Source organism: Typopeltis vanoorti, chromosome 20, assembly GCF_054136105.1.
Source record: "Typopeltis vanoorti isolate ZY-2024b chromosome 20, IOZ_Tvanoo_1.0, whole genome shotgun sequence".
Lineage (NCBI taxonomy): Eukaryota > Metazoa > Arthropoda > Arachnida > Uropygi > Thelyphonidae > Typopeltis > Typopeltis vanoorti.
In genome coordinates, this window is record NC_143568.1 from 92,395,117 (window position 1) to 92,421,356 (window position 26,240).

The 26,240-nt window shown below is 35.6% G+C and overlaps 1 protein-coding gene across 1 annotated transcript in view; it reads left to right on the forward strand.

The window, feature by feature from the left end:
• The window catches only part of LOC150095656 (beta-glucuronidase-like), a 164,722-nt gene that overhangs the window by 131,882 nt on the left and 6,600 nt on the right, over nt 1–26,240 (forward strand). The window contains exon 11 of the mRNA XM_090409691.1: nt 13,743–13,881. Within this exon, the coding sequence (XP_090265817.1) occupies nt 13,743–13,881 (139 nt within the window). The remainder of the gene's footprint in view (nt 1–13,742; nt 13,882–26,240) is intronic.

Consider the following 26,240-nt stretch of genomic DNA (forward strand, 5'->3'; position numbering starts at 1 on the left):
ATCAGATCTTCACTTTACAACAAATAGTCGAGAAAGCATGGGAATATAACAAAGATCTGTATTTAAGTTTTGTCGATTTGGAAAAGGCATATGACAAGGTGCCAAGAGAGAAGCTATTCAATATGCTGCAGTTATATGGTGTCAATGGGGCATTATATCGAGCAATACTTAGTCTTTATTTGAGTTGTAAGTCAGCTGTTAGAATTGAAGGAAGTACAGGAAGCTGGTTTTATGTTAAATGTGGTGTGAGACAAGGATGTACATTATCCTCTGTTATTCATTATCTATATGGATCACATTATGAACGAAAGTGGTATTAAACATGTTATCAAAATTGGAGATGTTAATGTCAGCTCTTTGCTTTATGCGGACGATATTATACTTCTAAATAAATCTGCTACAAGTCTGCAAGATTCTCTGACTAAATTGAATAGCTGCTGTAATAGATATGGTATGAAGGTCAGCAATAAAAAGACAAAGACAATGAAAATAGGTAGAATCATTGAAAATGTCAACTGTGTTGTGAAGGGAGAACCTGTGGAACAAGTAAAACATTTCGGCTACTTAGGCAAGATTTTTACTGAAGATGGTAAATTAAATATAGAAATAGACAACAGAATAAGCAAAGCTGGTATGGTGGGAAGTCAATTGAATAAATTCATATGGAATAAGAGAGAAATTAGTCGGAACACTAAATTAGCTGTATACAAGACAGTGTTCAAACCAGTTTTAACTTATGGATCTGAGAGCTGGGTCAGAAGTAAAACACTTGACCAAAGACTAGAGACCGCAGATATGAGAGTCCTGAGAAAGATTATAGGCGTGAACAGATGGCATCAATAGCAATATCATATTAAAAACGAGGATATTAGGAAAGAACTTGACATTGTCAGCATCCAGGAATGCGTTAGCAGAGCTAATCTCAAGTGGTATGGTCACATAAACAGAATGGGCGAGGAAAGATTAGCAAAACAAGTGTTCTCTGCCAGGTTGGCAGCAAAACGACCCAGAGGAAGACCAAGATATAGGTGGATTGATACGGTACAAAGTGCCTTAGATGATAGAAATATAAGATCTGATAATGTTGGAGTCTTGACAAGTAACAGACTGATTTGGAGGAAAATTGTAGATAGGAAGTTAGTAATGATATAATTTTCTCATGTAGTACTATCATATCCTGTACACCCCTTGAGGGTACATGGCAGGAATTTGATGATGATTACTTACAGCTTAAATGGAGTCTAGGCATTGCTCGATATAATATTCCATTTGCACCATATAACCTAGTGTTTTGAAGAACATTCCTCTCTGCGCCTTTTCCAGATCAACAAATGTTAAATACAGATCCTTGTTATATTCCCAAGATTTCTCAACTATTTATCTTAAAATGAAAATCTGATCCTGACAACCTCTATTTAGCCTTAATCCAGCTTGTTCCTCACTAAGCTTCACTTTCACAATTTTTCTTAGCCATTTCTCAAGTATACTTGCACATATCTTACCAGGAACATTCAGTAGGGAAATACCTAATATAATTCTCACATTTGGTTTTATTTCCCTTTTTATAGATGGCACCATGCTCAATCCTCTGAAATTCGACCTTCTGATCATTCATTCTGAATTATGCAATGCAGCCACTGTAAAACTTTTTTACTTCCATATTTTAGCATTTCTGGCCAAATTTCATCTACTCCACATAGCTTCCTTTCCACATTTCAGGTTTTTGATTACTTTTTCTACTTAAAGTATAGATATGTATTTCTGACTTCATTCTTATTAGAAGATTTCTACCATCAAGGTGATATTTTTCATTTAGCAGTCTTTTAAAGTAATTACTCCAGACATCTAGTATATCATTGTCTTCAGTTTTCATGTCACCTTTGTCATCTCTGATTCCTTTTACAGTACTTTTCCTCCATTTCTAAGATTTTTCAATAGCCTCCAGAATATTTTGCCACTTTCCTGATATTTATTTTCTATATTCTTACCAAAGTTCTTCCTGTGACTTTTGTTTAGATAATTTTACTCAATGTTTAGCTTTCTTACATTTGTCTCTGTATTTTCTAAGAGCACAAATATGATTTATTTGCCAGTAACCTTTGATATGCTTTCTTCTTTTCCTTCACTGCCTCTTTTAACTTTCTGTGTCCACCATGGAGTTCTGATTTTTCTATCCTTGCAGACAACCTCACCACACGCCTCTCTGGTCAGTCGATGTTTTCTTCAGGGCTTGTCACTGAACCCCCAAGGTTTGGTTCCTGTTCTCAAACTCTCATTTTTTCTTGAATAATGTTTGTGTATTTTAGTCTACAGTTCAGATCTGATAGCTGCTCATCTTTTATTTGCTTCAAAACTTTCTTACATGTTCTTCTTTTCAATATGAAATTCAATTTTATCCACTAAATGGTGATCTCTTTCAATTTCAAATCTTCTGTACACTCTAGTGTCCTGCACCAGGGAGAAAACATCGCTATCAATAATAACATAGTCAATATGACTTCTTATTCCTTGTCTCTTCTCTCCATTTGAATTTGTGCGCATTTTTATGTTGGAACATGGTGTTAGTAATAAGTAATCCATGTTCTGAACAGAAATCCAGCAGGCATTTACCATTATTATTAGCTTTGGGCTTTTCTCCAAATTTTCCCAAAATATTTCTGCATGTCTGGTAATAATTTCCTACTCTGCTGTTTAGATCTCCAACAAGGACCAACTTTTCATTTTTCATTGTGTTAGTTGCTTTTTCTAAAGCCTCAAAAAAGTCCTCTATTTTTTTTTTTTTGGTAGAATTTTCTGTGGGGACCCTAAGCAGAAATAAGTCTAATTGTCCAGTTCCCTATTCCGATATTAGCTCACATCACTCTACTTGATATTGCCTGCCATTCAAGAAGATTATCCTCATATTGAGTGTTGAATACTATAGCTACTCTGTTTTTCTCTGATTTGTCATTGACTGAATATAACATTTTGCACTTTTCGCTTAGAAAGATCTCGCCTGTTTTTGTCTTCTTTGTTTCAGTCTCACCTATTGTGTCATGTGGTACTTATCCAATTCTTCTGCTAGTTCCATTTCCTTTCCATTGATGCTTCTTAATGTATAGTACCAATCTTCAACTCTGATGTTGAGTTGGGACATGTTTTAGGATTTGTTCAGTAGCTGACTTTTCACTATTCCCCCCCCCCCTGGTTCACTGACAAAAACAATGGGGGCGCCTTGTTTAAATGGGTGACACCCCAGACAGAATGTAATTCTGTGGTGTTTGTACCATCATTTTATATTGTGGTTTAAGCCAATAAGAATATAATTTGTTTGGCTGAATCCCAAATTGCCAGCTCATCCTCATTCATTCGGTATCCATGTAGATACCTAATAGGGCCCACCACGAGAAGGTGGGGATCAGACATTAGGTCAAAAGCTCCAGTTTGTTCTCCACATTTCTTAAAAGGCTATGTGGAGGTCTCCTCACAATTATACAGATTTGACTCTTAAGCATCCTTTTTCTGACCTCGGATTCCACTAATTTTTTTTATTTTTTTTTTGCAGAAAATATTAAAGCAAACTTTTATTCTTCAGCTCCAGAAATTCTTAAGAATATATTAAAAAATTCAATCGTGAGTGTTTTATTTTATTGTGTGCTGCAAACAGCTACATGTAATTATTATTCTCTTATTAAATATTTATAAATTTTTACATAAATGTACTGAAAAGCAATGCTTTAATTTTTTTAAAAAAAATATTTGATATTTCATTAAAACCAAATTGGATAATTTCCTTCTATTTTGCTTGGTTATATTTTTTAAAATAATCACCACTATGTACTGTACATTTGTCCAAATCTTTTGTTGTGAGTATCATTAGTCTTTCAAGATGTAATTTAATATTTTATTTAGTTCTATCACCACATCACTGCTGTCTTGACTTTATCATATGACATATTGGAAAAAATGAAGGCTAGATGAAACTGGAACTGAGCAAGTCAGTGAATCTCTGGTCATTTTTGTGCTTGTATGAGGCTGTGAATTATTTTGTAAGAGGAAAAGCAGTCCCATGTCAACTATGAATTTTTCAGATCTATCCCTTCAATTATTGAAGTGTTCCAGCATGCTGTTGGCATGAATTGTAATTGCACTGCATCATTCTTATTTCAGAAAGCAAGACTTTGCCAGCAGAAAAAATGATCTCAAACTTCTTAATGCGTTACAAATCTTTGATCTTATTTATAGGCTTTTTCTTGCTTTCAGTTTTTCTGCAGTCTGAAACCTAACCAAACTGCTGCATGCCATTTTCACTCCTATAATTCAGTGATCTCTAGTAATAGAACTGTTACACCACACTGAAGTAGTACAGGGAGGGTCTAATGAATTGATGCAGTTTAGACTACTACATGAGATTAAAAAATAATAAACCCTACTTTTTTTTAGCATGTCTTCATCTATTTTTGAAAAAGTGACAGTATATGTTTGTTGTTTACTATTTAAGCATAATAGGATGTATACATCTTTTGTTTAACCAGATTAAGTTTTAACTAAAGTTTCACAGAAAAAATCAAATGTTTCTTGTAAAATTTCACAATATCAACAAGGTGTGTGTGTGTGTGTGTGTGTGTGTGTGTGTGTGTGTGTGTGTGTGTGTGAGAGAGAGAGAGAGAGAGAGAGAGATCTTTTAAATACAATAATCATTCAATTATCTAATCCTTACTTAACTATAAACTCAGATTACTAGCCCTGGGATGAGTCATGTTGGTTGCAGGTTGCATAATGATTAAAAAAAATATTACTTCCATCTGTTGTTACCATGATTCTTTGAGAATGATGGTAACAACAGATTGCAATATTTCAAATTGTTATTTGAAATATTGCAATAGAGTAATGCTCAGTAAAATATTGCACTAAGCATCTTAAAATATATGATTTTTACTTTGCAACAGTAAACTAATAGCTCCACTCACCTGTCCCTTTGCAGAGTCTATTGAGATAGACTATGTGAATGGTAGGCCACCATATCTGCACTCCTAATAGTTTTTCCCAACGTTGCATCATGTGAAGTATTGTTAACATACAAGTTAAAACAGTAATGGCTTTAAAACAGATCTCTGCTAGCAAGCTTCCCCTTTGGGATACCACTCTCCCTTCCCTACTTGACACAATCCACTAATACCTATCTGACAGCCAATCAGCTATCCAACTTGCTAGTTTCTTATCCAGATACATCTGTTTTAGTTTAGTTATCAGCTTGTCATGTGGCAATTTATCAGAGGTCCTTCAAAATTCCAAGTGTACCAATGTATATTTCCTATATCCAGTGAATTTATCACCTTGTAATATTTAAGCAGACTACTAAATCATGACCTCCCTTTAACAGATGCATGTTATCATAGATAATAATGCTATTATCAACCCAATTCTGAATCTTAGTCCTCACCAACCTTTCTAACACCTTAAACACAACCCCAGACATTTGGATTGGGCTACAATTTGTAGCCTCACTCTTATTATCCCCTTTTAACAATTTTACCCTCTTTTCACTCCTTTGGGATTTGCCCTATTGCATGTTAAACAGGTGTGCAGAAGGTATTATTAGCTCTCTGGAGCATTCCTTCAAGATGTTTACTTAATTTTTTATATGCGTCTTGTTTACCTACTATCATTTCCTCCACCATGCCTTCTATACTCAAACTTCTTATGATATCACATTCATCAGGATTAAATACTCTGATAAAATGCTCATTTTAATATCTCGGCTCTATCCTCTGCAGCAGTTAACAATACACCATTGTTAGTCACTAATATCATCCTCCCATAGTCACTCTTTCTTCTACTTGCCACATAATGACAGAAGTCACTATTTTTTTTTTTTTTTTTTTTTTTTTTTTTTTTTTTTTGATTGGCTAATTTCTGTTTATACTGCATTCTTACTGTCTTCACCAACTGCATCACCTTCCTATCATGCTCTTGTACTTTTCATGCAAGTGACCATTACCAGTATCTACCTTGTATTGCCTCTACAGTACTGTCTTCTTACAGATTTCCTGCTTAATCCCTTTGTTCATCCATTTTACTCCTGCCTTATTAAACTTTTTCCCCTTTGGAATACATTCAGACATTACTGCTGTTAAATATCTCTTGATTAGTGCCCAAGCAGCATCTGTTATTTTTCCATGGTATAGTTCCTAGTTGTCTCCTAAGCTTTTCATAATCACTGGCTCTGTACTTCTACACATATCCATTTCTCATAGAAGTTCTCATATGACTAGCTACAACCTAGGTGATCATCTCATGGTCACTCTCACCCAGTGGAGAGAGATTAGACATCTCATTCACTTCTGATGATATGATCAGATCTAAGACTTAATCCTCTTGTGCCTTCTTTTACATATTGCTAGAACTCAAAAAATTCATTCTCCTTATTGCATAATGTTGTCTTTATTTCAGTGAATATTGCCATAATTAAAATCACCTATAATGGTCATCCTTCTTTTGCTCATTAGGCCAATATGTTTCTATTTCCCCAGCCTATACCATTTCTGCTTCAAAACCACTGCCACTATTTTCTCCTCGAATGTTTTTTTGTAGAGATATAATTTGCTTGCCATCATCAGCAGCACTTCACCTCCCTTCTTGCCTTTCCTTTTCTCATGGAAAACATCATATTTTTCTATTCCAGTCAGGATATCATTCTCATTCAACCATGCTTCACTTATTCCAACTATTTTTGGGCAAATAAACTCAATGAATTCAACAATTTCATCTGTCTTATTCTGATACTCCTGGTATTTGTAAATAAGCATAGAGATTCATTCTTGATCTGTAACCAATCCTACCCATTCCACCTCCTCATCTAGATCCTCTGCATATCTTCCTCTCTTCTCATTTTCATAACTTTATCCCATAAATCTCCAAAGATTCAACTATTCCCCATGCATCCCAGATCATCCCATTCCTGTGCTGACCATCCCCATAAATATATTTATTACTGCTTTCAGAATCTACTCTCCTTACACTGTATCACCCTGACTCCCTCCCATTTCCCTGTCCAGCTTCCATTCCAGTTCCTACATTCCTCTAACACTATTCTCCCCCCCCCCCCCTTCATTGACAAATGCTTCATTCTCACTTGATCTGCTCTCATGCTTCACTTCTGTCTTCCTCTGATCTTATTCATTACCCTTCTTTCTAGCAGCACTCTCTCTCTCTCTACTTGATTCACACCAAATCCATTCAAATGTGATCTATCTCTTTTATACAATTCCAATTTCTCTTCACATGCATTCCACACATTAACAAACTGCACCCTTTTGTTCCCACACAACTCTGTTGACTTCAACTCTCCTCAGTAGTCTCCTAATATGTCTCGCATTCTCTTAGTGTCCAACCAAATAATTGATTCCTATTACAATTAACTCCTTTAGATGCTTACTCACATCTAAAACACATCTCACCCTGCTCTACCTCCTTCCCTCCGGGTAAACAGACCTGGTGCACCCTCTCATCCACCAGAATCTCCATACAGTAACACTCTTGAATCATTTGCTACTATCTCCACTATCTTTCAGTTTATTCTTTTTGCAATCTTCTATTAATATCCACCAAAATGTCTCATCTCATCTCATTGCTATCCTCTCATTCTTCATCTCTTGCATTTGGGCAGTTTGTATAACCAAAAATCTGTCTTTGTGCTCCATCATAGAGCAAGAGCAACCTCTTAGCAAACATCTTGAACATGTTCCATTGGTTTGAAATGCCAACCAGAGCCTGGATACAATGCTATGTGAGATTCCAAACTCTCTGGCAATATCAGTAATTCTGCAGCCTTTTTCAGGCTTTCCAATAATTCTTTCTCACATGAAATCATCTAGATGTCTGAAACGTTACAAGACATCCAAGTTTGCAACTTTATTCCTTCAGACACAATTCCCTTAGCACAGCCTTTTATCCTGTTGAGTGCTACCACGTGACTCCTTTGCATGTGATTCAAAAATATGAATATGCACCTGCTTTCTACTTGAAATCATCAATTATACAAATTGTCACAAGCTGATTTATCTGAATTTGTGGTTGTAATCTTCAGAAATAGTGTTTGTCCTTGGATTTTGGACACCAGTGTGCTTGAGTTAGAAAAACTATCAAAAGCCTGAAATGTGGAAAGGTACTTGGAGTAGATGATTTGACGAGAATGGTCAAATATGGAAGTATAAAGATTGTACTCTTCAATGTATAATTCAGAAGATTGAATTCCAGATGATTGGAGTGGGCTCTTATAGTTCCTCTGTAAACAGGAAAATATAACTGAATATGAAAATTATAGATGAATTTCTCTACTAAGAATTCCAGATAAGATTTATGCAAGCATACTTGAGAAGAGATTAAGAAAAATTGTAGAAAAGAAACTTGAAGCTTAATAAATAGAGGTCAAGATCAAATTTTCACTTTGTGGCAAATAGTTGAGAAATTCTTGAAATATAACAAGGATCTATATTTAATGAGTTGAAATTCCTGTTTCTGCCAGCAATTAATTAAAAAATAAAATATCTGTATTTAAGTTTTGTAGATCTGAAAAAGCATGTGACATGGTGCTAACAGAAAAACTGTTCAAATCACTAGAGCAGAGTTTGGCAATATTGTAAACTGCTTTGGAGCTCGCAGCGGTAATTTTGCAGTGTAGATCGCAGTATATCTGAAGATACATTCATTACTAGTATGTGCTAAAATGCAAGAAAACATAAAGAAAAAACATTGCAAATATAATACATGATGGTACAAATTAAGTGAATATTGAAGCCAACATTATTTCATAGCTGAATATAGAAACTACAAGAGTTTCATGTCGAATATATAGAAACTAAAAGTTTCGGCAGATGCAAGCATAAATAATGCCTTATGGGCAACTCGTAGTAAAGGTGGAGCAAGTTCCAGACCTCTTTCCTTATTATTTTCCATAAATGTAAAGCACATCTTGCAGAGGTCAGCAACCTTTTTAATATTAAGAGCGCAACATAAAATTTGAAAATTATGGAGGGCTCATGACACAGGCATTTTTTCTCTCATTTCAGGCTCAGAAATTCTATGATTAGTTGTTTTTAAGAAAAATGAGATTTCAAATTTTAACATTTTATTTACCTCGCTTTTACAACATATTTTTTGTCACATATGAATGAATATAAAATACCATAAAAAATGAATACAAAAAGAATATTCGTGTTAACAATTAGCATGTATCTGTCAGATAAGTCTGCGAGCACCCTGCTTTATTAATCATAACAGCAATTTATTTGATATATGAAGAGCCAAAGGCTTCAATTCGGCTAGGAAACAATATGGGATGTAATATCCCTTTACTTAAACAAGTTATATGTCGCTGAATTGAAGCCTTTGGCTCTTCATATATCTAATAATTTATTAGGACACCTCTCGGCAATACTCATAGAAGGGTTGTAAGTTCTGTTCGCTACAAACTTGATATTAACTAGGTCTACCTACTCACTGATGAGACCTCAATAAAGGTTGAAACCAGTCTGGGTAGTGACCTTCTCTCATAATGTGAACAGTAATACAGCTCCTAGGAGCTAGGTTCACATTATGGGTAAATATCAAGAATAGTGATCGGAGCTTGCTCCACCTTAGACATGAGTTGCCTCAGCTTGCACTACCTTAAGGGTCAGTTGCTGCAGTTCCAGGTATTTGCTTACGCTTGGAATCGCCGAACTTTATATAGTTTCTACTATATTCGGTATGAAACTCTTTGAGTTTCTTATTCGGCTAAGAAACTATATGGGATGTAATATTCCTTAACAAGGCAATTTATTTGTTTATTATGCAATAATAATGTGGCTATTTCTAAAAAAAAAAGTAATATAGAAAGACATTTCAAAACTATTCATGCCAATTGTAATTTTAAGTTTAATTATTTAAATCAGGAGTCGTCGGCAATGCAGTGCTCACAAGCATCATGGTGCCTGCAGTATTGCGCCCTTCATATTAAAAAGGTTGCTGACCACTGCACTAGAGTATTTGTAGTAAATGGAACAGTATATATACAAAGCAATACATAGTCTTTACTTACTTTTAAGTCAGCAGTTAGAATTGACGGGAGTACAAGAAGGTAGTAGTTTAATGTAAACTACCAACGCGCACGCAAATTGTTTATAACAATTTTTGTGTTTGTTTGGTTTAGCTCATATCATTAAATTTCATAACCTTATATGTACTTTTTTATGTATTGTTACTTATGTATTTGGTTTTCACTTTCCACCATTTTCCCAATTTCATGTAGTTTTTCTGCTTGTTTTGAAATTTTTTCATTTAAATATCATCATCTAGGTCTTCATATTACCAGATATGGCTGATATATTACTCTTTCAAATTTAAAACTTAAATTAATAAATAACCTATTATTATAAGATCTGGTTGGTTAAAAAGAGAGATGGTTCCATTAACATAAAACTTAGCGTTCACTTATTATCTTACAGAATATTCAAAAACTATATAATTTTTAAACACTGAATTTTTTAAATATTTTTAATGGAATTAAAAATTGTTTTATTCTCTTGGATTTGTTCGTGTAATGTTAATAATAATTTCTCTCAATTATTTACTACTGCAAACATTGTTATCTTTTAATAATAGGCTCATTAGAATTTTTAGATTTTCCTCAACTCCCCTTCTTAGGAGGATTGTGTATTCCAGAATGAGTAACTTTTCAAGAAATAAATATATTTAATCACATGAGAGCATATCTGGGAATATCTATAAATCAAAACTGACATAGATTTTGATGCATAGCCTTCTGTACAGAAAGGACATACTAGAAATATTTTGCCAGTATTCTGTCACATGAAAGAAACAGATGGATAAAATAATTTAACTACTCAGCTAGTCTCATGAAAATTCTGGTTTCACGTTATTAAAGAAATATGTGAATAAGCTAAAAAAAAAAAAAAGTTATAATAGGAGAAACTTCATAGCAAAAGCATGCATTTTCTATGAAGTTTGCTGGTTTGTGGTCTGCTGTGAAATACTGGTAACTGTATGCGTGTCATGTTAAATTAGAGAAGACATGACTTGATTTTACATCAAGTCTGGTCTTCTTTAATTTAAGCATTTTACATAGTGTTGAGGATGTTTGATCATTTCAGTTAATTCCTTGAATGCTCTTGATTAAAAACTGTAGAGCATTTTGGTCTGTTGCCTTAATGTTACTTAATGTTTGGCCTCAACTGTATGTGCTGCCAGTCCTGATTTGTGTTTCCTTTCATTCTGTCCTTGATGTGTTTAGATTAGCATACTTCTCCCAACCTTCCTATCTATCCTATGTAGTGAAAACCACAGGTACAGTTGATCTTGTAGACACCAGGTTTTTTTGAGAGGTGAATGGAGAGATTTTGGAAGTTTCAAGGGATTTAGAGATCATGTTGAGGGGTAAGAATGCAGCCTTCATATTTTGTTAAGGTAGTATCCTTGATATTTTATCTGTGACTGACTATATATATATATATATATATATATAGGGGAGAATTACTGTTCCTCTTAAGGCTTTTTTCATGAACATGTTTTTTATGTTCATCGAATTTTGTTGACTAATGTTCTATTGTAACCGTTATTTGTTAGGATAGCAATGAGGTAGTCAAGCTCTTGGTTTCTTTTATTATTATTATTATTATTACCATTTACAGTATCTCCATGGAGTCCAGAGACTCATTCCAGGTGACCCAAATCAACCATCATACACACACAAATCCTAGCATACTCCTTGAATCCATTCACTGTCAGAGAACTTGCAACCAATTCTGGCAATCCATTCCATTAACTCACTACTCTCCATGCAAAAAATCTGGTCCTGCACATCCCTACTAATTACAACAGCTTCCACAGATGGCCCCCTAGTTCTGACTATTTGTCATATATTCAAAATTTCACTTGCATAATTTTATAAAACCCCTTTAATATCTTAAAAGTTTCTCTCATGTCCCTCCCCACTTCTCCACTTATCAACTAAACTTTGTAACCCACAAACCTTCAGCCTATCCTCATAGGAAGTATGCCACAAACCTGTCACCATCTTGGTCACTTGTCTCTGAATCTTTTCGACCATCTCCTGGTCCCCAAGAAACCCAGGTGACAATCGATGCACAGTAGTCAAGATATGACCGAATAATAGCCTTATAAAGAGGGATAATAACTTCCATATCTTTACTTGTTAGTGTGTTTTTCAACATCCAAGTAGTTTGTTGAGAAATATTTGCGATATGCCCTGTGAACTTTAACTCTTCGTCCACTATTATCCCCAAGTCTCTAGCCTCATCAATTTTATCTGTATTTGTGGAGATTTTGTGAGCTCTATCACAGAGGGAACAAATGATGCCTGTTTTTTGTACTGGATAGTGATGAGATGTGGTGTGTGCAAGTATCATTCAGTGTTTGTTGGCTTCCTATACATAGAGAAATTGTGTTCTGTTCAGATACTTTTATGCATTTGTCTTAAAATATGCCAAACTTGTGCAAGTTCAGCATATATTTTATCAAATTATTGATCTTATTATGGAAACAACTCATTGAGTTGTGATCCAGTTTTTTATAGCGTTTGCATCATTCAGCAGAGATTGTATTTTTTTTTTCTTATGTATTCTCCGAAATTCATCAAATTTGTGTTGCATTTATACTATGATGCTGTTATCCTGTTTAATATTTTTAGAGCTAGTTGATCCATTTTTGTAATGCTATTACTAGGTGGTTTTGCTTTTAAAAGTATGGAAGCTGTTTGGATCTGAAGATAGTATGCAAAATCTGTCACATTTGTAGGAACTCTTATAAAGTTCTTTCCCACATTGGTTTTTATCTAATTTTTGAATCCTACTCAGTGCAGAATGTTGAGTTCAGAATTGGATAATGCATGTAAGGTACATGAGGATTCAAGATGTTTCGGATGGCTCTCCTTCACAATATAAAAAGAAAATATTTTTAAAAAAATGCACTTAGAGAATTATGCAATCAGAAGAAAAAGCATGAATTTTTTTCTCTTGTGATTACTACTACTTATAGCTGAAGAATTAAGAAATCAGTGCTGTGTGTATGTAATTGCTGGAATTTATAATGTATCTTTTTGTGACATTGATATTAGCTTGTGCAATGAAAATTGATCTCAAATTTTACATTTGTACTTAGTTATAAAAATAACTTACAAACCAAATAGAATTCAAAAGTAATGTTAAAAAGTGAATATGTGGACTTGTAAACTAAATTATTAATTATAAAAACTTTAATGAATAACTACCTATATTTCAGCGATGTTACATTGCCATCTTCAGACAATCCCTCCCCCAAATTTGGGAAGCATACATTCTAAGATCAACAGCCAAGACAACCAAATTTAGCCTGCTAGGGGGAAGATGGCAATCTAACAATGCTGAAATATAGGTAGTTATTACCTATATTTTGGTTATAATTATTTAGTTTATAAATAAATAAAGTTTTTATAATTAATAATTTAGTTTATGTTGTCATTTCCTAAAAGATTAGAAGTATATTAACTTCTCAAACAACCAAAATACAATACAAGCAGTAATTATTACTGCTTATACCTCTGAAGTTGTGTAGTAACTGAGCCCAAGGGTGACAGTTAATAGTAAGTCAGATATTTTATAATTCATTATAAGACTGGTAGTCCAATTTTCTTAAGTTGTTGTCATTGCTTTTTTATATACTAAAGTTATAAAAACCAGTACTTAAAAAAACTTATTTTCTTTCAGGAACCTACTTTCATTTTTACTGAAGATTATCAGACCGAATTTATCATGAATTATCATTGTGCCTTTGATGTTTTGAAGAATAAAGGGTTTTTTATAGGAGAAATGATATGGAATTTTGCTGATTTCCTCACTGTTCAGCGTAAGTTGTCATCAAATAATATCATTGTCCATTTTGTTGTTTTTAATATTTGATTTTTCACCAGTTTCATTTAAAAATAAAAATCAGTGAGAAAAAAAAAATATTACCATCTATTAAACTGTTGCTATAAAGAGATGATTATCCAATAAAGTGTATACATTCTGGCCTCGCTTGAAACCACAGTAGTATGACTGAATAAAATGAAAAAATAAAAAGCATTTTTCTCTACTTAACAAAAGTTACAATAATAGTATAATTACAAATTTCATGAATCTGCACTCATTACAAAACCTACCTACCTAGTGGTGTGTCGGGCCTCTTTTGGCCAACTGTTTTCTGTTTTAATAACTGTTTTCATCCATCTTGGCATTGACTTCACTAGAATGAACCAAGCGTTCTGTGGTATTCTAGGCCAGCTAGACAGAATAACATCCCAGAGATTAGCTAGTGATTAAGCGAGGCACTGGTTTGACTGGTGGGCACTACATTCCACTTGATCACACAAATGTGCAATAGAATTCAAATTAGGAGAATTAGGCAGTCAGGAGAACACATGGAATGCTTGGATATGCTCTTTGCATGCTTGTGTAACATAAGCCTTGTGACATGGGGTGTTGTCTTGCTGGAAGAGTTCAGATCCATCAGGCTACAATGTCATCATGTAGGGCAATACTTGGTCAAGCAATTCCCAAGTAACAATAAGCAGTCAAGGTGTATTCATTGGTGATGAGAACAGCAATATCTGTGAGAATCATCACACATACCAGGCTAGTGCCACTACAGTACAAGTGTAGAAGGTTCACTCATTTCACATTATTGTTAATAGAATATAATATTTAAGACTTTTATGAATTATATGATTATGAATACAAAAAAAGGCAAAAAAAAAGTGTGTAGACTCTCTCTCTCATGTCTATTGTATCTGTTTTAGTGATCTCAAACATAAGTTGTTTAACTTACCCTAGTACTGTACATCAGTATAATGTTGAAAATAAAGAATCATGTCCAGATTAACTTTGAATACATGTACATTTTGCATTTAAAGAATATGCTTCATGGGAGGTTTGTTCTGCTGAGAGCATAGAGAAAATTGGAGAAAAATTTGTACATTGAGATAATAAGTTAGTAACTGAAAGCCTGTTATTGTGTACATATCTGAGAAATTTTAAAGAAAAGTAAGGAGTTGTTCATGTGATTTTAATAAACATACCATGATATCTGTAGAAAATGAATGATAAAAAGTGAATGATTTGGGATTTTATGGCAAAGGACAGTTAAAAAAAATGAACTTAATTGGCAGGAGCAAGTCATTAATACATATAATTGCTAATCAGTCTATTTCTTCTGAGGAATTTGTACATGATTAACAGTTGTCCAAAGATAAAGCCAAGATACTTGAGTAAAACATTCATCATACTGCATAGATGTATGTAAAGGTCATTACATGATACATGATTTTTGTAAACCTAACATAAGACCACTTTTTCATTTTTTCTGTTACCTTTATCATCTCCAATTCTTTTATACAGTACTATTTCCTTCATTTTTAAACCTTTTCTAGTCTCCAGAACATTTTCCTTCCTGATATTTATTTCCTATATTCTTACCCATGGCCTATGTAGCTCAGTGGGAGTGGTACAAATAGAGGAACTTTTTCTAAGTCTTTCTTTTACTAGTTCCCAAGTTAATCGATCTCTGGCATGGGCTTAGCAGGTTTTTTATCCCATAAACTCAAGAAAATAGACCATAGGACCCACACCATTTCAGACAGTAGTATATCCTGTTAGAGTCAGTGAGCACAAGATGCACACTAGTTTGCCAGTCTCTTCATTGGTTGTCGTTATAATTAATTATTTGTTGGTTATAATTAATGGTAATCTTGGGCTAGCTCTGTCATGGCCTATTAGTGGAGATTGAGCTGCCCACTCATTTTCCAAATGTTAGATAGAGCTAAAAGCTTCACCTATACCCTATAAGGGAATAAAAGGTTCCCTTATAGTGATATAAGGGAATTCTCTTACTCCTATGCATTTTTCAAAGGGCCTGAAAAATGCAAAGGAGTAAGAGAGCTAAACTATGTGTAAAAATATCTAAACAAAAGTTACAGGATTCTTTGTGATTTTGTTTTTTTGTGATTCTTACTTACTTCTTCCTGTAACTTTTGTTTAGATATTTTTACACATAGTTTAGCTCTCTTACTCCTTTGCATTTTTCAGGCCCTTTGATATGCTTTTCTTTTTCCTAGAACTGTCTCTCCTTGAGTCCACCATGAAGTTCAGATTTTTCTGTGTTTGCAAACAACGCGTCGTCTTCAATGAAATGTATCAATGTTTTCTTCAGCGTTTATCATTGATTCTTCAAGGTTTGGTTGTTCATTTTTTTGTGATAGTGGTTAATTCTGTTGTATTTCTCAGATTCATTTATGCCATAAATCAATGTAGTTTTCTTCACCTGATACTGTTTGTATCTAAAGAATACAGTAAATTGAAAGGCACTTTAAACATATTATCAACAAAACGAAATTGCTTGCATGAATTCATTTAATGTTCTAATGCTTTTCATTGTTTTCTCCATTTATTTTGGCAAAATTAAACTGTTATCATGTTGCAGTAATAACTAAGTTAGTACTCCCACATAGTAGTCTTCATAATTTTGTAGTAATGTATCGTAATTCTTTTGTTCACTATTCAGATGTGTTGAAATAGAAATGACATATAAAGAAGTATATTTAGATGATACATAGTTTGTATCTACAATTATGTTCAGTGAAGATACCAATATATATCTACAGCTTGGTTATAAAATCTAGTAAATGTAGTGTGTACTATGTACCATTCAGCACATTGCATGAAATGCATTTTATTTTTTATTTTTTTCAACTCATGCTTTTGTTACTAAATAACCATATTTAGTAATTATTTAATATTGTGAAATACTTTTTATCTGATTACGTCAGTTTTAGGTATAGCATTAACACATTTTGTTGCAGAAATTCCCATTTGGGGAAGGAAAAAAAACATGCACAATATTATTATTATTATTACGGGCAACTCCAGGAGTCATTAGACTCATCGAGGGAGGCCCCAAATCATATTCATCACAACTATTCGACATTCATACAGTATCTATCATACCTCGACTTAAACTCATTCACTGTCACAGCATCCACCACAGACTCAGGGAGCGCATTCCACTCATTCACTACTCTAAAAGTAAAGAACCCAGCTCTAACACCTTTACTAACCACACTTTTGCCCAGTTTCCATGGATGTCCCCTAGTCCACCCACAACCAGCCCTGTTCTCAAAAATATCTTCTGAATTAATTTTATAGAAACCCTTCAGTAATTTGAATGTCTCAATCATAACTCCCCTCCTCTGCCTATCAACCAATTTTTGCAACCCACAAATCCTCAACCTGTTCTCATATGGTACATTCCACAGACCTGCTATCATCTTCGTCACTCGCCTCTGGATCCTCTCCACCTCCTCCCCATCAAGAAGAAACCTAGGTGACCAAATCTGAGCACAGTAGTCGAGATGCGGTCTTATCAAGACTCGATACAGAGGAACAATAACCTGCTTGTCTCTGCTTGTCAACGTATTCTTCAGCAACCAAGTGATTTGATGAGCTGATTTGGCCACTTTTGCAATGTGTCCCCTAAATTTCAATTCCTTATCCACCAGCACTCCTAAATCTCGTGCCTCATCAATTTCCTGGAGCAAGGTTCCACCAATGCAGTAAACTGCCTCCAATCTTTTCACCCCAAAATGCATAACTTTACATTTTGCCACATTAAATTGACATCCATTCTCCCTAGCCCAAACCTCTAATCTATCCAAATCATCCTGCAAAATTTTGACGTCATCTGCATTCACTATTGCCCTACCCAACTTCGCATCATCCGCAAACAAATGAGCTGTTCCTCTCAGATCCTTTCCTATATCATTTATGAACAAATTAAACAGCAGTGGTCCAAAAACAGATCCTTGTGGAACACCACTAGTCACAGGCCGTCTTGTGGACTCTACTCCTGAATAAACCACTCTCTGATATCTCTCCGTCAACCACCCTCCTATCCATCTCACCAACCCTATGTCCATTCCCATATGCTGCAATTTACTGATTAGAATTCCATGTGGTATCCTGTCAAAGGCCTTAGCAAGGTCCAGTAGAATCACTGTAAACCCATTACCCTTATCCAGTTCAGCCGTCACTGTGTTATAATACGTGAGCAAGTTACTGAGGCATGACCTACCCTTCACAAAACCATGCTGTCCCCGATACAGTATCCCATTTTCTTCTATCCAATCTTGTATTTTCCTCTCGACTATTTTCTCTAAGACCTTGATAATGATTCCTGTTATGCTGATTGGCCTGTAATTTTCAACAGCAGCCTTGGAACCACCTTTGTGCAGTGGGACTATTTTCCCCTCTTTCCACCCCCTTGGGACTGACCCAGTCATGAGGCTCAAATTAAACAAAATGGTCGAGGGCACTGACAATTCTTTGGCTGCTTCACGTACGACACGAGCTGGTATACCATTCAATCCCACAGATGTATTGACATTGAGGTTCTGTAATAGACTAGTTACCTCTACTTCATTCATCACAATTCCAGTATAAGCTGTTGGTTCTTCCATTTCTGCAAAGTCACCACCCGGATGATATACTCTTGCAAAGTGCTCGCTCAGTAATTCCACAACATCGACTGATTCGGTTACCTCCCTACCCTCAGCATTTTTTAAGATCATTCTACCATGAGCATTTTTCCTTTTACTTGCAACATATTGAAAAAACTGTTTGGGATTCTCTTTAGCCTGCATGGCCAATTTCCTTTCGTAATCTGCTTTTGCTTTTCTTACCACCCTTGTTACCATCCTGGCCTGAGCTTTATACTGTTCCTGCACCTGATGGTCACCCTTCTCCTTAAATTCCCTCCACAATTGTTTCTTTTTTTGCAGCTCAAGCTTAATAGTGTTATTCATCTATTTAACCCCTACCTGATTTGTTATTCGGACTCTTGGTATACAGTCAACCATTGCCTCCTGTAAACAGTTCTTAACCACCTCCCATGCACTATCAACATCTAGCCCTTGCAGTTTTACATGCCATGGCATTGAGCCAAGCACACACCTAAGCTTGTCATACTTACCAACCCGGTAATTCCACATGTACCCTGTCTTAATTGTAAATTCGACTGCTTTAGCCACCTCCCAAGTCATGACCTTATGGTCACTCTCACCAATTGGTGGCAACATGGTCATGTTCGTTACAACTACATTCTCAGTTGCAATTACTAGGTCCAGCACTCTCTGCCCCCTGGTATTTTCCAATACATGTTGCCGTAGATAGTTGTCCCTTAATAACTGCATAAAATCCAATTCCTTCCTCCCATGTGCCCTCTCCTCTTTCCAGTCAATGTTACCATAATTGAAATCACCCATAATAATTACCCTCCTTCCACTCATTTCTTCTATTTGCTTATGCATACTATCCCCACCATCCACTCCATCACCCGGTCTATAGCAGCACCCAATTGTATATTTTGTTCTGCTAGATTCTATCTCACACCAAACAGCCTCAAATGTGCTTTTTTCCCCATCCTGCAGTTCAACTTCTATACTCCTTGGCTGAAGCTCATCAGCTATCATCAATAACACTCCTCCCCCCTTTTTATTCACCCTGTCACTCCTGAACACGCTATACCCATCGCATTCAATCCCACTAGCTTTATCATCTTCTGTCAGCCATGTTTCACTAATACCGACAACCTGTGGCCTGGAAGTGCCAACCATGGCCAAAAACTCTTCCTTCTTGTTCCTAATACTCTTGGCATTAGTGTACATGAATCGCAGAAGCCCATTTGTCCCATCCCTACTTTGATGCCTTATACTAACTATCCCATTCTGATTTGTTGTCCGTCGTACTCGCCCGGCCTTAATATACTCATTCATACACTTAACTGCCCCCCCCCAAAGTCTGCATATCTACTCCCCCCCCCATTAATAAATCTAGTTTCCCTGAGTCTGTACATCCACTTCCACATCATTCATCAACACTCTTTCAAGTCTCCGTACACCAACTCCATTCAAATGTAACCCATCCATCTTATATACGTCCTTTCGCCCATCGAACTCATTCCACACATCCACAAATTCCACACCACTCTCCATGCATAACCCACGCATAAAGTCATTGGCAATTATGGCCCTCCTTCTAAACACTTCGCTGTCATACCGCGGTAAGATACTCGCAATCCTAACTCTCTCACTCTTCTCTTTTGTTACCTCAAACAACTCCCTCACATCCGCTATCATTTCCATTTTGTCCTCTTTCAAATCATTCGTTCCTGCCACGATTATCATCTCTTTCACCCTCTGTTTTTGCAGTCGAATAGATTCGCTGACGTCCTTTATGTTCGCACCCGGCTGGTACGACTTCGTTAAACTCTCAATTATTATGCCTCTTAATAGCGAATCCCCATACAGCACTCGCTCCTTCATTTTATTGACGTTTACGAACATTCTATTATTTGCCGTCACAGACTTCCGCCGGTTATTTGTCGGTACGTTCAACACACATATTTCCATACGCTCCAGTTGTCTTTTGGCTCTGTGTATCGCGCCATTCAAACGGGCAATTTCGCTACTCGCATTTATCTCACCATTTTCATTATCGATCAAATCATCCATTCTTTCTGTGTTTCTACCTTCATTTACACTTTCAGCGACGCTCTCACACCTATCTGGCACTACCACGCAATTCTCTAGTACACCGCCATTTTCTACATTCTGACTACCGTTAACGATATCAGTCTCGATACACGAAACACGCTTGAAGTCCTCATTCTCTTTACACTTTCTACACATATTCACTCCACTATCACTTTCTAACCAGACTCCTACCGCTCTTCGCAAGGCATACATCTCACAGACAGCACATTGCATAAATTCGTTGACATCAAAACTCTTAAACAAACATGGCGACCTGGCTGCCATTTTTTTCTTTATCAGTGCCATGTGTACGCTATCTTTTCTTAAAAATAATAATTAAAATAACAGAAAACACGCAAAAATTGCACAGACACACCAAGAAACAAAAAGCAAACAATACTACTTAAAATTCTAGTAAAATATCTAATGTTAACACAAAATAATACTAATCTTTTCAGGAGCTCTCGACAAGCCGACGATCTAATCTGTGCGACACCAAGCGACGAATAGCCTAGTATATATATATATATATATATATATATATATATATATACTAGGGGGGGGCTAAGCCTCCTGGTGCCCAACTCCCTGTGTTCCGGACTGGTAGGCTGGTTCTCCTTGAATTCTGATGACTCGACCCCCCCCCCCATTTCTGAACTGGTAGTCCTGTCCTCCTTGAATTCTGATTCGAAAGGGGGGGGGTTCTTGAAGCCTATGGCGCCCAGCCCCTCAAGTTCCGGAATGGTAGGCCGGTTCTCCTTGAATTTTGAGGACTCGACACTCAGGGTAACCCCTGAACCCCTGAGTTTCGAAACGTGACATAAAAAGGCTTATCATTTTATATATATATAGTTTTTTTTTTTTTTTCAATTAAATATTAAATGACTGGAAGCCAAGAGATAAAAAAATAAAATGCTGTTTTTATTCAGCATGACTAGTTTCGTCTTTAAGAAAACTTCTTCAAATGCACAAAAAAGAGAAACAACCAACAAGAGCTGTAAAGAATAAAGTATAAACCACAAAGCGTTAGCATGAAAAAAGCTAAACACTAAAGCACTGGCATCTGAATATTTGAAGCTGTTCTCTGTATAACCTCATCGCGTTCAAGATCTCATGAATGCCAAAGATGGATGGCAGCACAATGACAGTTTGAGAGATTATAACTGAGATTGTTGTTAGGATGCTTTGGATTAAGGGAGATTTCTTTTGATTCTACTATTCTTCTTTCCAGTTCATCATAATAACGAAAGATATTATCAAATTTGTCCCATAAAACCTTTTCCACCCAGTTTTATGGGACAAATCTGATAATATCTTTCGTTGCTATGATGAACTGGAAAGAAGAATAGTAGAATCTAAAGAAATCTCCCTTAATCCAATACATCTTAACAACAACCTTAGTTATAATCTCTCAGGTTGTCATTGTGCTGCTATCCAACTTTGGTGTTCACGAGGTCTTAAATGCATGCAAACGCCCAACAATGAGGTTATACAGAGAACAGCTTCAAATATTCAGACACCAACGCTTTAATGTTTCGCTTTTTTTCATGCTAACACTTTCTGGTTTAGGCTTTATTCCTTTACAGTTCTTGTTTGGTTGTTTCTCTTTTTTGTGCACCTGAAGAAGTCTTAAAGACTAAACTAGTCATGATGAATAAAAACAGTATATTATTTTTTATCTCTCAGCTTCCAGTCATTTAATATTTTTAAAAAATGTCTTTCAGCTGAGTAAATCCATTATACCACATATAGCATTGTTTGTATGGACTTTGAATAATTTTTCAATGTTTGCAATCACTATTCATATTTTTCCTTAATATCGTTATAGCAGTGATATATCTTCTAATATTGGAAAATGTATTAAACATAATATCTAATATATGAGGGTGTACCCCAAAATAACCAGAATTATTATTATTTAAATTTTATTAAAGTTTATAATACCATATTCTAGTCTCCTTCAAAGTACTCTCCATATGAGTCTGTGAACTTGTCCCAATGTTTTTTCTACTGCTGGAAACAGTTCTCGAACTGTTCAACTGGAGTCTGTTTATGGTCTCCAACGACTTTTCTTTCACTTCGTCCACTTCAACGAATTGCTGCCCTTTCATGGTTTTCTTTATCCGTGGGAATAAAAAAAAAAAGTCACATGGAGAGAGATGAGTAGGCAGGATGGGTGACATGTTTTTTTGTCAAGAACTGTTGGACAGATCATGTTTGGTCTTCAACTGACATGTCTTCATTTTTGGAAAAGGAATAAGAAAAGTTTCATCGACTATGTTATTGTTGATAGTGATGTTTTTTCCTTGGTGCAGGACACCAGAGTGTACAGAGGATTTGAAATTGGAAGCGATCACTATTTAGTCTTGAGCAGGATAAAACTGAATTTCATATTAAAAAGAATACCATGTAAGAAAGTTTTAAAGCTAATAAAAGTTGAGCAGCTCTCAGATGTGAACTGTACACTAAAATACACAAAGATTATTGAAGAAAAAATGAAAGAGTTTGAGAACAGGAACCAAGCCTTGGAGATTCAGTGGCAAGCCTTGAAGAAAGCCCTGATTGATTCAGCTAGAGAGGCATGTGGTGAGGTTGTCTGCAAGGATAGAAAAATCAGAACTCCATGGTGGACACAAGAAGTTAAAGAGGCAGTGAAGGAAAAGAAGAAAGCATATAAAAAGTTCCCAGCAAATAAGTAAGCTTTTGCTCTTAGAGAATACAGAGACAAATGTAAGAAAGTGAAACTGTGTAAAACTAGTTAAAAGTCATGGGAGGACTTTGGCAAGAACATAGAAAATAAATATCAAGAAGGTGGTAAGATATTCTGGAGGCTATTGAAGAAGCTTAGAAATGGAGGAAAGAGTGATGTAAAAGGAGTTAGAGATGATAAAGGTGACATGAAAACAGGAGAAAAAGATATCCCTGAAGTATGGAATAATTACTTTGAAAAATTGCTAAATGAAACAAGCAGTGATAGCACAGTGGTAAAAAAAACACTCAACAGGCATAGAGTCGGCAATACATATCATACTTGAAGTACAAAAAGCCATCAAAGGCTTGAAATGTGGAAAGGCAGCAGGAGTAGATGATATTCTACCAGAAATGCTGAAGTATGGTGGTATAAAAGACTTACATTGGCTGCACTGTATAGTTCAGAAAGCCTGGACAGAGGGACGAATTCCCGATGATTGGAGTAGAGCTCTCATAGTACCCATATATAAAAAGGGAAATAAAACTGAATATGAGAATTACAGAGGTATTTCCCTACTGAGTGTTCCTGGCAAGATCTATGTAAGTATACTTGAGAAATGGTTGAGAAGAATTGTGGAAGAAAAGCTTGGTGAAAAACAAGCTGGATTCAGCCAAATAGAGGCTGTCAGGATCAGATCTTCACTTTACGACAAATAGCTGAGAAAGCATGGGAATATAACAAAGTTCTGTATTTAAGTTTTGTCGATCTGGAAAAGGCATATGATAAGGTGCCAAGAGAGAAGCTACTCAATACGCTACAGTTATATGGTGTCGATGGGGCATTATATCAAGCAATACTTAGTCTGTATTTGAGTTGTAAGTCGGCAGTTAGAATTGAAAGAAGTACAGGAAGCTGGTTTTATGTTAAATGTAGTGTGAGACAAGGATGTACATTATCCCCTCTGTTATTCATTATCTATATGGATCACATTATGAAGGAAAGTGGTATTAAGCATGATATCAGAACTGGAGATGTTAATGTCAGCTCTTTGCTTTATGCGGACGATGTTATACTTCTAAATAAATCTGCTACAAGTTTGCAAGATTCCCTGACTAAACTGAATAACTGTTGTAATAGATATGGTATGAAGGTCAGCATTAAAAAGACAAAGACAATGAAAGTAGGTATAATTGTTGAAAATGTCAACTGTATTGTGAATGGAGAACCTGTGGAACAAGTAAAACATTTCAGCTACTTAGGCACGATTTTTACTGAAGATGGTAAATTAAATATGGAAATAGATAACAGAATCAACAAAGCTGGTATGGTAGGAAGTCAATTGAATAAATTCATATGGAATAAGAGAGAAATTAGTCGGAACACTAAATTAGCTGTATACAAGACAGTGTTCAAACCAGTTTTAACTTATGGATCTGAGAGCTGGGTCAGAAGTAAAACACTTGACCAAAGACTAGAGACTGCAGATATGAAAGTCCTGAGAAAGATTAGAGGCATGAACAGATGGCATCAATGGCAATATCATATTAAAAATGGATATTAGGAAAGAACTTGACATTGTCGGCATCCAGGAATGTGTTACCAGATCTAATCTCAGGTGGTATGGTCACTTAAACAGAATGGGCAAGGAAAAATTAGCAAAAAAAGTGTTCTCTGCCAGGTTGGCAGGAAAATGACCCAGAGGAAGATCAAGATATAGGTGGATTGATATGGTACAAAGTGCTTTAGACGATAGAAATATAAGATCTGATAATGTTGGAGTGTTGACAAGTAACAGACTGATTTGGAGGAAAATTGTAGATAGGAAGTTACTAATGATGTAAATTTTTTATGTAGTGCTATCATATCCTGTACACCCTTGAGGGTACATGTCAGGAATTTGATGATGATGATGAAAACCACTTATAGACCTGTGTTTTACTTAGTGTCATCCTTAAATGCTTGCCAAAGCATAACAATAGTTTCAACTGCAGTTTTACCCGAAAAGAAAATTTTATGCACACTCTCTGTTCCTTGTGGTCAGCCATCACAAAATCACCAAACTTGCTTGTAAGCACTAACAAAAAAAAGCAGCCAGAACAGTGAACCAGTTCACACAGGATTACGTCACTTGGTAGACTGGTGCGTAAGATTACATACAATGCTAGTGGCATCATCTGTAACTAGAAAATGCATGCACACCAAGTTTAGATTCTGGTTTTATTGGGGCACCCTTTAATATTTTCTGATGTAAAATTTAGTCAGTTATGTCACTAAACATAATGCACTTCTTCCTTGTCTGGTGTCTATTAAGTGTCCTGCTCATGTTGATTGTTATTTTGGACTTAAGATTAAAATTCAAGACCATCAGGATTGCATTAGGTCATAGAATCTGAGAGGTCTAGTCTTACTTACCATGCCATCAACACTAAACACAGAGTTCTTTGGAAATGAAGATTCTTCATTCCAGTAGATTTAAGTTTGACTGCTTGTTTCTTGAAACTTGTGAAACTTTACATTACCTGAATCTTAACTGCTCTGATTACATGCTAGTCTCAAAGCTTTAGGAAATGTTGAAAGTTTATTTTTCACTTGGTCAGACTATAATAAATTTAGTTTATCCTTTATCCAAGTGTGTGCAAACAAAGTTTGCACCTGAAAGCATCTTCAGGACAGGGGTAAAGTGGTACAACACCGGCAACTCCTTGCAAAGGTGGAGCAAGCTATCAACACTCCTATCTCAGTATCTCCCATAATGCTAAACACATCTCGACTAGTTTCGACCTTTATTTAGGTCTCTTCAGTGGGAGCCAGGACCAAGTGGAGATACTAGGCAGAAGCATTAGCAAGGTCATCTCCTCCTATAGGAGCTGCCAAACGGTGTGCCACCTTTTTATTAAAATACTCTGGATTTAGAGAAAGATGTTGAAAGTTTATTTTTCACTTGGTCAGACT